The following is a 13,735-nucleotide window of genomic DNA, read 5'->3' as shown; positions in this document are numbered from 1 at the left end:
CCTGCTGAATGTATTTTTGGCCATTGCTGTGGACAACCTTGCTGATGCTGAGAGCTTAACATCTGCACAGAAGGAGGAGGAAGAGGAAAAAGAAAGGAAAAAGCTAGCTAGGTAAATCCATTTGCAAACACCTATCTACACTTATATGCATGTATTCCTGTGAGTGCAATTACACACATTATGCGCACATATGTATATGCAAGTATGTGTATATGTGGAACATGAATGTATAACTTCTCTGCAGGTATGTATAGATTTTATATTTGTGATTAATGTAATTATATGTGGAATTATGTATATATCCGGTTTTATGCAAAGGAATTTAAAGCAAATGACAAGAAGTTATCAGGAGCTGAGTCTCCACACTTCTGACGATGTGAGCAGAAGAAGGGAAGTCTGGGTGACTGATGAGGTTTAAGGGCATCAGAAGAGAATGAGTGTAAAATGCTACAATGTTACAAACCCATTTGAATCTCCCTATTACCTTCTGATTGCTTTGGACCGCAAGGTGTATTTTCAGACTGTTGTTCCCATGACAAGATTCAGCAGTTTCCTTCTTTTTCCATGCCACATGCTGTTCTTCTCTTGCCAGTTCTTCTAGTGTTTCTGCAGACTCTTAGGAGGCATGAGCTGGATGTAGAGCTTCTTTAACATTCCCAGCTGCCAACAGCAGGGAAGCCTCTCCTTCCTGCTTATTTCTATTCACTGTCTTCCAGGCTACTTGCAGGGGATGACTTGTGCAGATCTTTCTACTTCATCCTGCATGCTAGTCAGCAGGTTTCCCTGTCTCTTAGAGCGCAGTGAGGGGCAAAACTTTGTAGGCAACCTAGTGTAAGTGCACAAGATATGGGTTGAAAATGATTCATGCCTTTGTCATTGGGTGAACAAAGAGATCTCTACTGACAGACCTAGAATACACGTGTGTGCACAGTTACATACTTCCCCACATGTGCATGCACCGACCCACAGACACATGCCATTGAGAAAGCTATAAAATAGAAGGATGCTATATAGAATTAGACCAGAATAGTCTCTGCCTTTGCCTGCTTATCCAGACAAGGTGGAGACACTGGTGTGTAAACTGGACTCAGAATGGAGGTGCCAGGCAGCTGATTGTTCTCACCTTGTGTGCTGTACTACGTAAAGTTCCTGAAAGGGAAACAGCTTTTCACTTTTGTAACTCTTTGCTTTTTATCTTGTAAAATTGCTAGAACTGCTAGTCCTGAAAAGAAACAGGAGATAGAAAAAACAGCTGTGGAGGAGGAGACAAAGGAGGAGAAAATAGAGTTGAAATCAATCACTGCTGATGGAGAATCCCCGCCTGCTACCAAGGTGAGGTCTGGGGCCAGCCAGCACTCTTTGTGCAGTGATGGCATGAATGGCTTGTGTTTCTGATGGAATTAAAACCTTCTGCCTTGTCTGACAAAGGCTTTGCTGCTTTTCCTTCCATTTCTGTCAGATCAACGTGGATGATTATCAGCCCAATGAAAATGAAGAAAAGAGTCCATATCCCACAACAGAAGCACCAGGTATATGTCGTCTTTCTCTTATCCCTGGTTCAACAGAGAGAAGTTCAGTTGCTAATGAATAAAGCCAGACTGTGGTAACAGTTATGCTGAACTTGTAGTGCTCTCATGATGGGACAGGATGATGTGCTTGCTATGTTTGCACAGGTGTGGACCTGGTCCTTTGCAGTCCCTATACTGACTAATCATATTTGATTTGGTTCCCCAAAAGCAAAGCTTTATAGAGAACAAAATCAAATCACATACAAATCTCTGTATATAGATATGACTTTGTTTTCAGTCTGTCAGTGGTCAGAGGAGAATCACAGCAGACACTCAGGAAAGGCAAAGTGCTGAATACCTTTTTGCACTTTTTCTAATAAAAAAGATGGTGTGACTTATTAGTATAATTCTAAAGGCATAAGATCTCAGCCTAGAACAGGAAAAATTCAAGCTAGAGCATTAATTAGGCTAGTTTTCATGTCAATTGGACCTAATTAGCTTCATCTTCAGCTACTTAAAATATTGGTTGAAGAAATCTCAGAACTTCGAACAGTTTTTCAAGAGATTCTGAATGGGGGTGGGGATGGAGCAGAAGAATTGTAAGCTAGGCAGTTCAACTTCCATTCTTGGAAAAGTGCTGGAAGAAATGATTACACAAACTATATGACTGCAAGATAAGGAGATGACTAGCAGCCAGCATAGGTTTGCCAAGAACAAATCACATGAAACCACCCTTATTTTCTTCTAAAAGTGGCTGACAAGACTTGTAGGCAGGAGGAAAAAAAGTAGATGTCATATTCTTTAGTTTTGCTAAGGCTAATGGTTGTCTCATAACTTGGCTAGAAAAACATAGCTTCAATGACTGGGAGAGAAATTGGTGAGACCCTTTATATGAAGAGTAGGGATGTCCCAAGTGAGGTTCTACAAGCCAAGGGCCATTCCCAAGACCAGTTCATTATTAATGATCTGAATAATGGAAGAGAAGATATGTTTATTACCTTTCCAGATGGCATGAAGCTAGGAAGGACGGGAAGCGTGCTGGGGCCAGCATTAGAATTCAAAATCTCTTGAGGAATGGGATAAATGGTCTAAATAAAATTGAAAGTGCCAGGCTCTGCATGTGGACAGGAATATATAACTCACAAATAAAGGATCTCAGGTGACAGAGAGTTAGATAACAGTCCTTGAGAAAAGAATCTGAATCCTGTTACCGCAAGCTCAACAGGTGCCAAAAACATTTTGCTGACTTTCAAAAACCAAGCAAGTAGTGAGATTTATAACCAATGGAAACATGACCCTTTAGTTCACTTATGGGTTTCTTCTAAGTGGCCAGTGAAAGCTAACCAGAGCAAAGCAATTGTTTTATTCTGTTCACCACTGATAAGATCTCAGCTGGGATATCATATCTTATTTTGGGTGCTCTGCTTAGGAGAAGTGGGGCTGAACTGGAAGGAGTTGAAGTGACCATGGTAAAAACGCTGCTAATAGGAAGCAAGAACTAAGGTTGAAAGAATTGTGGCTGTTTGAGTTAGGAAAGGCAGGAGAAACATCTTCAAATGCATAAAAGCCTATTAAAGGTAGGAGGGGAATTATCTCCATTATGAAGAAATAGATTCAAAACGGGAGAATTTTTTAAAGGTGAGGCTAGAAAAGATCATGGAGATGCTTGTAGAAGCCCAGCATCACTGAATGTTGTTAAAAGCAGATCAGAAAAATATCTGCCAGAAAAGGCTTAGATATAATAATTAGTTGATGCTGGCTTAACAGAAGCATGAACCAGCGAGCCTTTTGTGATCCTTACCTTCTCCTCTCTTCTGTGTTTCTACCATTATGTAACAGTCTGTAACAGACAATAAACCACATTCTCCTCTATTCTGTGATTCCTAATAAATAAATGTCTTATAATAGGTTGATGTGATAGCTTAAAAAAGACAACAATACTTCATTTTAAATAGATGGACATGGACTTCAGATGAGCAAAAAGGAAAACTGTTCATTGCATTTGATTTTCAGTATAAAGAAATCCATGCTTTTGCTATACTTATATTCATCCATATTTATAGCCCATTTATCAGGAATAGAAGGTGGTTCCAATGCCATGCAACAGTATTTTAACATTGCTTCAGGCAAATCACTCTGGCTTTAATCTTCCCAGCACCTCTATAGGCATAGGCACTTACTGGACACACATGTCCAGTTGCTAAGGGGTTTGTGGGAGACTTTAGTCAGAAGCATAAATTAAAACAGCTTGATATAGTTTTGTTTCTATTTCTCACCTAGCTTGAATTTGCAGACCATTACATTTTTTTCAAGTGAAGGCAATGTCACCTGTATATCAAATTTAAACCTACTGAGAACTGTGTTTTAGTTACCTTCTGTGGATAGCTTAAAAATAATCTGTCATTTGAATTATATGACAAAAACTACATCTACAATCTGCATCATAGACATTTTATCTGCAGCCATACATAGGATTAGAGTGCAGAAAATTAAGTAAAAATACTTTTAACTCTTGCCTTTGGGTGCCAATCCCTGGCTTTTCGTATTTTTGAACAGAACCTAAGATTTGAATGGATAGTCAGGTTTTCTCCTGTTAAAAAGGGAAAGGGACAGCATCTTGGTTAATTGCTATTGATTGATGCCATTTCTAAACAGGCCTATTCCCTGAACTGTTTATAATTTCTTTGTGAATTTGTGAGTGAAGTTGATCTCTAACGACAAGCTCACAAAATTAACTGACCACTCTTTTTCAGAGTTCATGGAAGTCAACCATAAGGCTTAGATGCAGTAGTTTTGTAAATCCCTTGTTAGATCAGATTTACCATAGTCATCTATTCCATTCTGCTGTAAAAAGTTCAGATACACCAACCTAGTCTTGTAGTTTAGTACAGAAACAGAGAAAGAATTCAGAATGTCAGATGGAAGGTAATAGCTTGGGGTGATGCATGGGACCTTGATGCAAAGCAGTGTCCTTACACAAGAGTTCTGGTCTTTATATAGTAAAAGAAAAAACCCTTATTATTTAATTTCTCACTGATGCTGCACTGTAGCCTATGTATGCTTATGGCTTCACAACCAAATAATATCACCATTCCAATGAAGCATAATTCAAGATGACAGTCTTTTCATTTCCTTGAACTTTAGAAGAGTTCAAACCTAGAGCTGAACTTGGCAGCTCTGAGTCATGTTTCTTTATGATTTCATGGCAAGCTTGACTAGAAGGGTCACTTTTTAAACAGAAATATATCTTAGGTATAAAAAACAGTCAACAAGTGGGTAGTGACCTGGGCTGAAGCTGTAATCATGTTACTCTTTGTGTATTTGGGCCTCAGTTTTTCCTTTCTTCTGTGCCTTAGACCCTACTTTAAATGAAAAACATTTAAAACATTATTCTTTATTTATGACTGAGGAACTGAATGCGTTTTCCAGTCTGAAGGTATGTGGTTGCCAGAATCATTAATATACTTCTTGCTCTATGTCAGGAACAAGAAAAAGAGGAGATGAACAATTCTTTATGGTCTTATGGGTCTGATCCTTCTGCTATAAGTCCATTTTCCTTAGGCATTGTACCATACCCATTTAAAAGTGTTTTTTCAAGCATTCCTCAAGTAAAAGAAAGAGAAGACCTAATAGCTAAGGCACAGAAAAGTGACTTGGAGTACTAGTCTTTTTAAATAGGAGTCTCAAATATCCAACATGATCGTGGCCACTGGTAGTCTAGACTGTTGAAGAAGAAAAAGATCTTGCTTACCTTGCTCATTGTCAGCCCACTCTGAAACCTGTAAGATAAAAGGTACAAGTGCAAAGTATTTTAATATTATATAAATATAAGTATTAACACCAATTTTACAAGTACAAAAGTACTTCTGAAAGAATGTTTCTTTAACTATTAAAGCCTGTAGAAAGAGTATTATGAATTATATTACAACATAAAATTGAGCTGTTAAAAAATAGACTGGCTTTAAAAGTACAAACTCTAAGTACCAGTTCAAACATTTATGCAAAAATCTGTAAAGCAAATCTGAGCTGAACTGTGATACTGAAAGTGTAAAGAAGGAATCCTATTTACATGTAGTAACAGCTTACTCTATGGACTCAAGATTAACCTTTTAACTATAGTTTCTTCTAAATCAGCTGCACCTAACCTGTCAGGCTCCTTTCTTAAACTAGTTTTTCCTATCTTGCTGATTGAGAGGATTGGAATCTTTAAAATAGCAAAATCCTATTATGTCATTTACAAAGCAGCATCTAACTTCAGGTAGAGGAAATCCTCAAAGGTGGAAGGTTCTTTTTCATGTACTGCTTAGCCCCCACTTCTGGTTGAGGGTGCTCTCTGATCCGCACAGTGCCTGGAGATCTTCTCCATAGGCATCAGATTCAAGAGTCTCAGCCTTGCTTCCACTTTTTTGGTCTTCCCGCACACTGAATTATGAAAGGGGACAACTTGAAGAATTTCTGATTGGTGTAAGTCAAAGTGCCCATACTCCATGTTTGCTCTGGGGCACATACATGTGCTTATCCAGACACAATCCCAGATGTGGCAGTGGCTCCATGGAGAGCCTTACAAAGAGGAAGAAAACCAGTTCTTGATAAACTGGTGGAATGGTCTGAATAAAATAAGATGCAGTTCAATAAGGATGAAGCCAAGTGCCACTCTTGGGAATAGTCAGCAGCACAAATGCAGAAGGGGAAGTGTCAGGCTAGGCAGCCACTCTGTTGTGAATAATCTGTGCTTTGTGCAAATCAGAAACTGATGGCAAATTAATGCCAAAGTATAATGAAAAGAAGTGCCCATGAAGGACATTTAAACAGGAAGATAGTCTTGTAATAAATAATCCAGCTCTCTGCACCAGTAAAACCTCAACTGGAGGTGAATCCTTCAGCTAATCTGGAGGAAAGTAGCAAGAATGTTCAGAGACCTAAGGAACACAGCACTTCAGGAAAGACTGCTGTTGTTTTGCTCTGGGAACCAGAAAACCAGAGGCATAATAATGGTCCTCAACTGAGTAAAAGCCTTCTGCAAAAGGAGGGGAATTCTCTATTGTCTGTGTCCATGGAAAATAAGAAAATACATAATGGATTTAGACCATTGTGAATGATTCAAGTTAGTCATTAGAAGAAGTTTTTTGTTTTTTTCAGAAGGGACAGTGAAGCATTTGAGGAGATTGTAGTGAGGATATTGTGGGTTTACCAGCCTTAACGGCTTCATAGCGAGTCTTGATCAATGAGTGCCAAGGCGAGCACTGGGCAGCAGATGCTGCCTTGGAGAAAGGAGGTAGGCAAGGAAACTCAAGCTTTCATCATCCTATTTCACCGATTCTTAGTTTATAGCTCTGGTTATGTCAGAGACAAATCCTCCAGCACTCCAGAAAGGGATTGTATTTTGTATTAAAAGACAAAAATGCTTCTTGCAGCAGAGGAAGATGAGGAAGAACCGGAGATGCCTGTCGGCCCTCGACCTCGCCCGATGTCTGAGCTGCACCTCAAGGAAAAGGCTGTGCCCATGCCTGATGCCAGTGCTTTTTTCATCTTCAGTCCTAGCAACAGGTATTTAAGAGACTGCTTAGCTGGAACAAGGAGGTGGAGAGCAGGTATCCCTTTCATGCTGGGCCCCAAAGGTTATATGATGCAGAGGTCCCTTCCAGTAGTTCATACCAGAGACCTCCTTTGACTAGTCTCTCTTTTAAAGGCCCTGGCATGAAATCCTCAGGAAAGTATAACTGTAGGGAACCTCCTGACAATATTCAATGGGAGCTCATGGCACCTGCAAGGCTGGTTGAAGACACGAATCATGAAACCTTCAGAAATCAGGGAGTCGGAGGCAAGTCAGTAATTGGAATTCCTCAATATATTCAGGTCCAAATTGCAAGCAAGCCATCATGCAATCAGTCAAGCGTGACGTAGGAGCTTCCTGTCCTAATGGCTGCTCAAAATCCACTCTCAGTAGGGAGCTCATGTGTCTCTGCTTGTTCCTACATGTCAAGAATGAGCACATAAGAAAAGGGAGGAGGAGAGTCCGTAGCTCTGAGGGGAGACTGAGGAGTATAATTCTTTTCTTGCTTCCCTTGGGCTCCTTCAATGCAGATTCACTTTGCCCCAGCTGTCTATCCAACACAGATGTGCAAGACCAGTACTGTGGGTGGAGAGCTGAGAAATGACACAGAGGAATATATCTTCCCAAGGGTGCAGAAATGAGGTCACTGCCCTGTAGTCTGTGCAGTATTGTGTATCCCAACATCTCCCTTGGGCACTTAGCCTCCAATCACAATCCCAAAGTAAGTCAGGGCTGTAAAAGCACAGCTGAATTCACAGCCAGTCTTTCCACAGCAGGGTTTGTGCCACTCCTCCTTGGGTATGTGCAGCAGGGAGGGACTGATGATGATTGGGACTCATGGACTCTAATGTCAGCTTTGCCACCCACCCACTGTCGCTTTTTGAAGAGAAGTAAATTAACCTCTGCAATCATCTGTAAAATTGCTTTAATAGGGGCTTGGAGGCTTAACAGCCAAAAGTAGAGCTAAATAGATTAATGAAGTGCCTCTAGAATTATGCATAGGAGCGTTATAAGGTTTAACTCCTCCTGCCCTGATACCAACATATGGAAGGTGCTGCAATGGTCTCCAGTAAGCATGCTGCTCTTTGATGGGACACTGCTACTTCTTTACCTGCCAGTTTCCTACCAAGAGCACCAAGCACTCGTTCAGCAGACACCCTGCATGGCATGATGTCCTCCCAGAAGCCCTTTGCAGCCTGCCTTATATACATGTGGCCAGGTCTATGCCCTGTTACCAAAGTAGATGCTGCACAGCTCCTGCGACACTCCAGTGACACTCCAGACCCAGTTCAGAAAGACCAGCCAGAAGCCTGTTTCTGCTGCTTTCCCCCCTAAATGAATGGGGAATGTTTCTGTGAATGAAAGCAGAGGATATAATTTTGGATTAGGAAGGTTTCAGACCATACCTAAATCACAAAAAGCTCTATCAGGATGGAGCAACTGATCTTTGCATGAGTCCTGCAGGCAGATGATCACTCTGTGTGCATCACTGCATGACATGAAAAGCCAGGGCTGCCTGGTACCCATCACAGCTGCCTGGGCCCATCGTTCTCCCTGCTGCTGGGGCAGTGGGAAGGTGCTCTGCAGAACAATCCCCCAGGGCCAGTCCTGCTGGCAAAAGAGGAAGGGGGAATGTTTCCTTTGTCTTGCTATTCTCGGAGCGATAAAGTTATGCCTCTCCTCTCTCTTGCAGGTTTCGTGTCCACTGCCATCGAATCGTTAATGATAACATTTTCACCAACCTGATCCTATTTTTCATCTTGCTCAGCAGCATCTCCCTGGCAGCTGAGGACCCCGTTCGACACCTCTCCTTTAGGAACCAAGTATGCTTCCCATCCTCCTTCCCTTGCTTTGTATTTAAAGTGTGGTATAGAATCATAGAATAGTTATGAAGCAGGGAAAGGCAGAAAAAGCTGCATCAGAGACTTTAGGAGTGACTCCCTATCCCTATTTAGGCTGTGTGTGAGGGAACATGAGTCAGTGCATAATGTGGCCTGTAGTTCATTTCAGAAGCATGTGTAGGGGAAGGAAGGGCAGGAGGCTGAAGCAAAATTATTGTTCTCTGGAATTAAGGCATTAGAAATTAAGACATTAGAAATGGGCTGTAGAAACATTAATTGGGATACAGATAATTATAATCTGGGCGATTTGCAGGTTCCCTTTGGAACATGCCACATGCTTTCTGTTGAACTAAAAAGTCCAGGGCCTGATTTTGATTTTGTTCACACTGGTGAAAATCAGGAGTAACACTCTTGAGTTTGATGCAGTCACTCTGGAGAAAAATGATGCTATCAAGGTTTGAATCAGACTATTTGAACACAAGCTGCAAAGCTATCATTGAATTTGAGATAATCCTCAGAAAATATGCTGTGCTTCTCTCCTCACCAGTCTGGGGGAAGGAGAAGAAGGCATTCAGCAGAGAGATATATTCTCACCTTCTTTCCTGACCATTCTTATTAGCCTTCTGGAACATTCAGTGCTCCCTTAACTTTGCCAGTGGTTGTTTCCATTAATCTGGGGTCACTGCAGAAATCAAACAAATCAGCAGTCATATATGAGACTTCTGATCTCTGCTTGCCTGCAGTGGCATTTTGGTGTCTTTATGCTGGAAGAACTTGCTAGGCTTAAAGAGTGGGACAATTTTCTTTGTTGTTTAATAATAAAACCTTAATTTAACACTTAGTGTTCTACCTCCCTGAAATATCCTGGCCTCAACATGCATTTAAACACATGTGCATGCAGAAAAGGTGTTAATAGAGGTTTCTTCCTGAGCTTATCTCACGACCTGCTTTGCTTTTTGTCCTGAAGGAGGGTGCTAAATAACACGGTCAAATTTGTGCCATCCATGACCCACTTATGCAGAGCTAAGTGTGCCCATAATGTAAGGATAAATGTATGTAAATACGTATTAGCACTGCAGCATGATGTCAGCTGGCATATGGGCTTCTGACATGCCACAGAAGTTGCAGCAGAGAGATTTAAATGAGCAAAAAAGTAGTCAAAGCTGGTTGTCCTGGATAAAAAAGCTGAAAGTTTGGGGAAAAGTGTTGTCTTGTGTATTTGAAGCCACTGATGTTGCATGAAAACTTGTGTTTAATTTTTGCAGGTACAGATCTTTAAAATGTATCATACAAGGGGATACTGGCAAGATGGTTGGGTTGCAAATGTGGTCTGCCTTTATACTTTGACAGTAGAACAGTAAGAATATGCCTTGCCCTATGCCCACACAGAGGTCTGGGAGAGAAAGAAAGCAAGCTGAAAACAAACTAACTGCTTCTAACTTCACACTGGGACAACATAACCAGGCATTAGCCTGTGCCCAAGAACTCCTACAGACTAGTGCTGCTGTTGACAAAAAATGTCCTAGGGTAGGAAGACAGGAACAGAGAGCCGAGGAAGGGCTAGTGAAGAGGCTTGGACACTGCTTCTGTCCTAGATGGGCTAGTGGCTGTGTCTTTCTTGTGTCACACAGGGCTCAGACAGCAGGTGTTTGGAAGTGCCTCCCCAGTCTGATCAAACAGCCTTTAAAGCCCAAACAAGTCCTAAGACTTTGTGTGCCCACAATATTCTCCTGTTTGCGCCTTGACAAGGCGCTTGTTCATTATAATATAAAGTAAATTTGTATTTAGATAATAATAAATATGCTTGCTGATAAGTGGTGCTGCCTGCACAGGTGGAGCGGTGATCATTTTCATTACTCATGATCTCATCTATAAAGGACATCTTTACTAGCTGCAGCTTTGGAGCCAGCTTCACCAGTAAGCTATAGCTGCTTTGCAGCGCTCTAGTGATGTAAAGCAGCTGCAGGTACAGCTTAATTATCCACTTTAATCAAGTTTACGACTGCTTTATGTTGGTGGAGTCATGCAAAGCAGCCTAAGAGTACCCATGAATTTGGCCCATTGATTATAAAATTATTCCGTTCATATAATAACCAAATGTCATGACCTGTAAGGCAGCAATGCAAGGGGGCATTTCCAGTCACAAAATGTGTAAGTTAATATAGGGTGCAATTGAGATCTGTCCATCCTTGAAATGGCCTTTTTTTAATTCTTTAAGTTGCAAAAATTGATAGAGCACAAGCCAGCCTTGAAGAAGTGAGAACAACTTGGGGTCAAAAACTAAGCAGTGACCTGAAAAATTTTAAGTTACACAGTAGCAGTAAGTGATACTTCCCCTCTATTTGACATTCAGTGTCTGCAAATTAGTGCAGATTCAGATCATGCTTAAATAGTGCCATCTAAAATAACCCTGTAATTTGCAGTAGCTACCCCACTGCTTGTGGCATTCCAAGCTGTGAGAATTTAGCCACCTCTAAATCTGAGTTACGGTACAGGCATTGAGATACAATAAACAGCTGTGGGATGGGAGAGGGCACTTTACTGCTGTATGCTTATTAGTATCCTAGCAGTAAAGATTTAAATTTGACAAATTATCGGTTTTCTACAACTTCCATATATTGGCCTGCTCATGGTCAAACAACAGTAAAATAACAGCAATCCTAGGGCACAATACTTTTGATCTTCACCATTTGTAGTGTAGATAACACTAAGATGGCTTGGGATATTGGAGTACATTGGAAACAATAAGAGTTCAATTCAGGTCCCATTAGCCAAAGAGAAAGTTCCATTTGCTTTTGTGGGATGTCAATTGATCGGCAGCAAAAGACATTTCTGTCCTTGATGCTGTTACTTTGAAAATCCCCTTACACTTCCAGATTTGCTGTTGCCTTTTGTGACACTCCAGGACCACTTTTTGTGGTCTGCTGTGCATGCCACCAGTATCCCCATCACCAGGTCCAAGTTCATGGGAATGACGAATGCCTTTCAGCTTGCCTGTTATCCAGGATGCCAATGGAAAGATACAAGATCTGTGTTAGGCACCTTTAGCACATGACAAAATGGTTGCAATACAAGAGCTGGGATTCTGTTCAATTGGCAGTGTCTTTGTTTTTCAGCCTAATCCAGGGCAAATCAGGATAGACAACAAAAAATAGCAAGAGCATGAATCTGAGGTTTGCTTTTCTTCCTTTGCGAGAAGCACAGAACAAGCCCGAATGGAAGTTAATAAGAAGGGATGTCATGTTTTCTGCTGAGAGACCAGGCTCCTTCTTATTCTCAGTTTGGATGTGTATTTGGGAAAATCCTTGAATCGTCTGTTCTCTATCACATTAAAAAAAAATGTCCTACAACAACCAAAAACTTATTTTGCCTCTAGAATCCTCATGGGATTGTAACTCAGAAAAGATTTGATGAAATGTGCTGCTCGTCCTCTGTGCCAGGACCTTCACTGCATTCAACAGGACTTCGTTACAAACCCATTTCCTATATAATCCTTGTTCCCTTGTTGAAAGGCATACGTATTTGATTTTGAACTGTGATTTCCCGTTCAAGTGATCAGTCACTGATCTACCCTCCCCAATCCTATTCCCTTTTGTTTTTACAGATTCTCTTTTATTTTGATATAGTTTTTACTGTCATTTTCACCATTGAAATTGCTCTGAAGGTAAAGTGCCCATCCTCTCTACCATTACTTGTTCACAAGCTTACTAGTTTTCTGCCACTATCTGTTGCTAACACACACGCCTGTTTGTTCCTGGGTCACGCTCAGTACCACTAACCCAATTGTGCTTATTTTTCAGATCCTAGGCAATGCAGACTATGTCTTCACTAGTATCTTTACATTAGAAATTATTCTTAAGGTAACCAATCTGAGCAATACACTCGTTTTCTTCTTTCTTTCTCTCTCTCTCTTTCTCTCTTTCTTTCTTCTTTCTCTTTCTTTCTTACTTTCTTTCACTTTCTTTATTTTTTTTTAAAAACCCCACTATTATCTCTACACAAAGGATTGTTTATTTTTTGATTTTAATGCTTTGGTAGTTGCTTTAAAAAGTCTTCTGTGAAATTTTGGTATTCAAACTTGTAATTCGGGGCCTATATAAAAAAAAAAAAACAACATTTTATGGGAATTGCAATGAAAGGATGATCCTGTTGGGAAAAGTGAGAAGAGGCCAAGAAGGCGGCCATCACCCCATAAATGTCTCTCTCTACTCTGGCCAGTCTTCCGAATACAGGATTTGTTTCCTGTGCAAGGAACCTTGACAACACACACCTCCTCTTACACATGCTACAACTCATTCTGCACAACTCTTGAGGCTGGGCCAGAGGGTGGCCAATGTAAGCAGGTGGTTGATAACCCTTTAAGGTTACAGGGTGCACAGTCAAGTAGGAGACAGGGAGCACAGTGTGGTAGCTCACTTTTTAGGTGTGAAGAGGTAACTGAGAGTACAAGTCATTGAAATGCTAAGGACTATAGCTGCGAATGAAAACTGCTGCATTGCCTGTTTGAAACCTGCCTTCCCATTTCCCAGGAACCTACTCTATACCAAGGGAAATGTGCAGAATACTGGTTTAGCTTGGAAGAAAATAAAAATAGGCTGCCTTGTTCTTAACACTAATTTTCCCAAATTGGTAGGCTAATAATTTAAATAACAGTAATTGAGCAAAGTTCTGGATTTCTAAATGCTAGGTTCATTTGGCAGCTTGTTTTTTCCCTCAGCAAGCTAGTTCTAAGTGCTGGCAGGAAGTACCTTAGAATTGCTCAAATCTTGCAGTTCAAGACCCTAATAACGGTATCTATACTGAAAGCTGGCAAGCAAGGTGGCCCCTGAGTA

General features: G+C 40.9%; 1 protein-coding gene across 1 annotated transcript in view; it reads left to right on the top strand.

Annotated features, from left to right (window-relative positions):
- The window catches only part of LOC104410749 (voltage-dependent L-type calcium channel subunit alpha-1C-like), a 115,188-nt gene that overhangs the window by 21,834 nt on the left and 79,619 nt on the right, over positions 1–13,735 (top strand). Inside the window, 7 exon segments of the mRNA XM_010021005.1 lie at positions 1–111; positions 1,212–1,332; positions 1,460–1,529; positions 6,923–7,055; positions 8,756–8,885; positions 12,508–12,567; positions 12,704–12,763. Coding sequence (XP_010019307.1) covers positions 1–111; positions 1,212–1,332; positions 1,460–1,529; positions 6,923–7,055; positions 8,756–8,885; positions 12,508–12,567; positions 12,704–12,763 — 685 coding nt within the window.

Source organism: Nestor notabilis, unplaced genomic scaffold (genome assembly GCF_000696875.1).
Source record: "Nestor notabilis isolate BGI_N333 unplaced genomic scaffold, ASM69687v1 scaffold17020, whole genome shotgun sequence".
Classification (NCBI taxonomy): domain Eukaryota; kingdom Metazoa; phylum Chordata; class Aves; order Psittaciformes; family Psittacidae; genus Nestor; species Nestor notabilis.
This window is presented reverse-complemented; position numbering and strand designations above follow the sequence as displayed.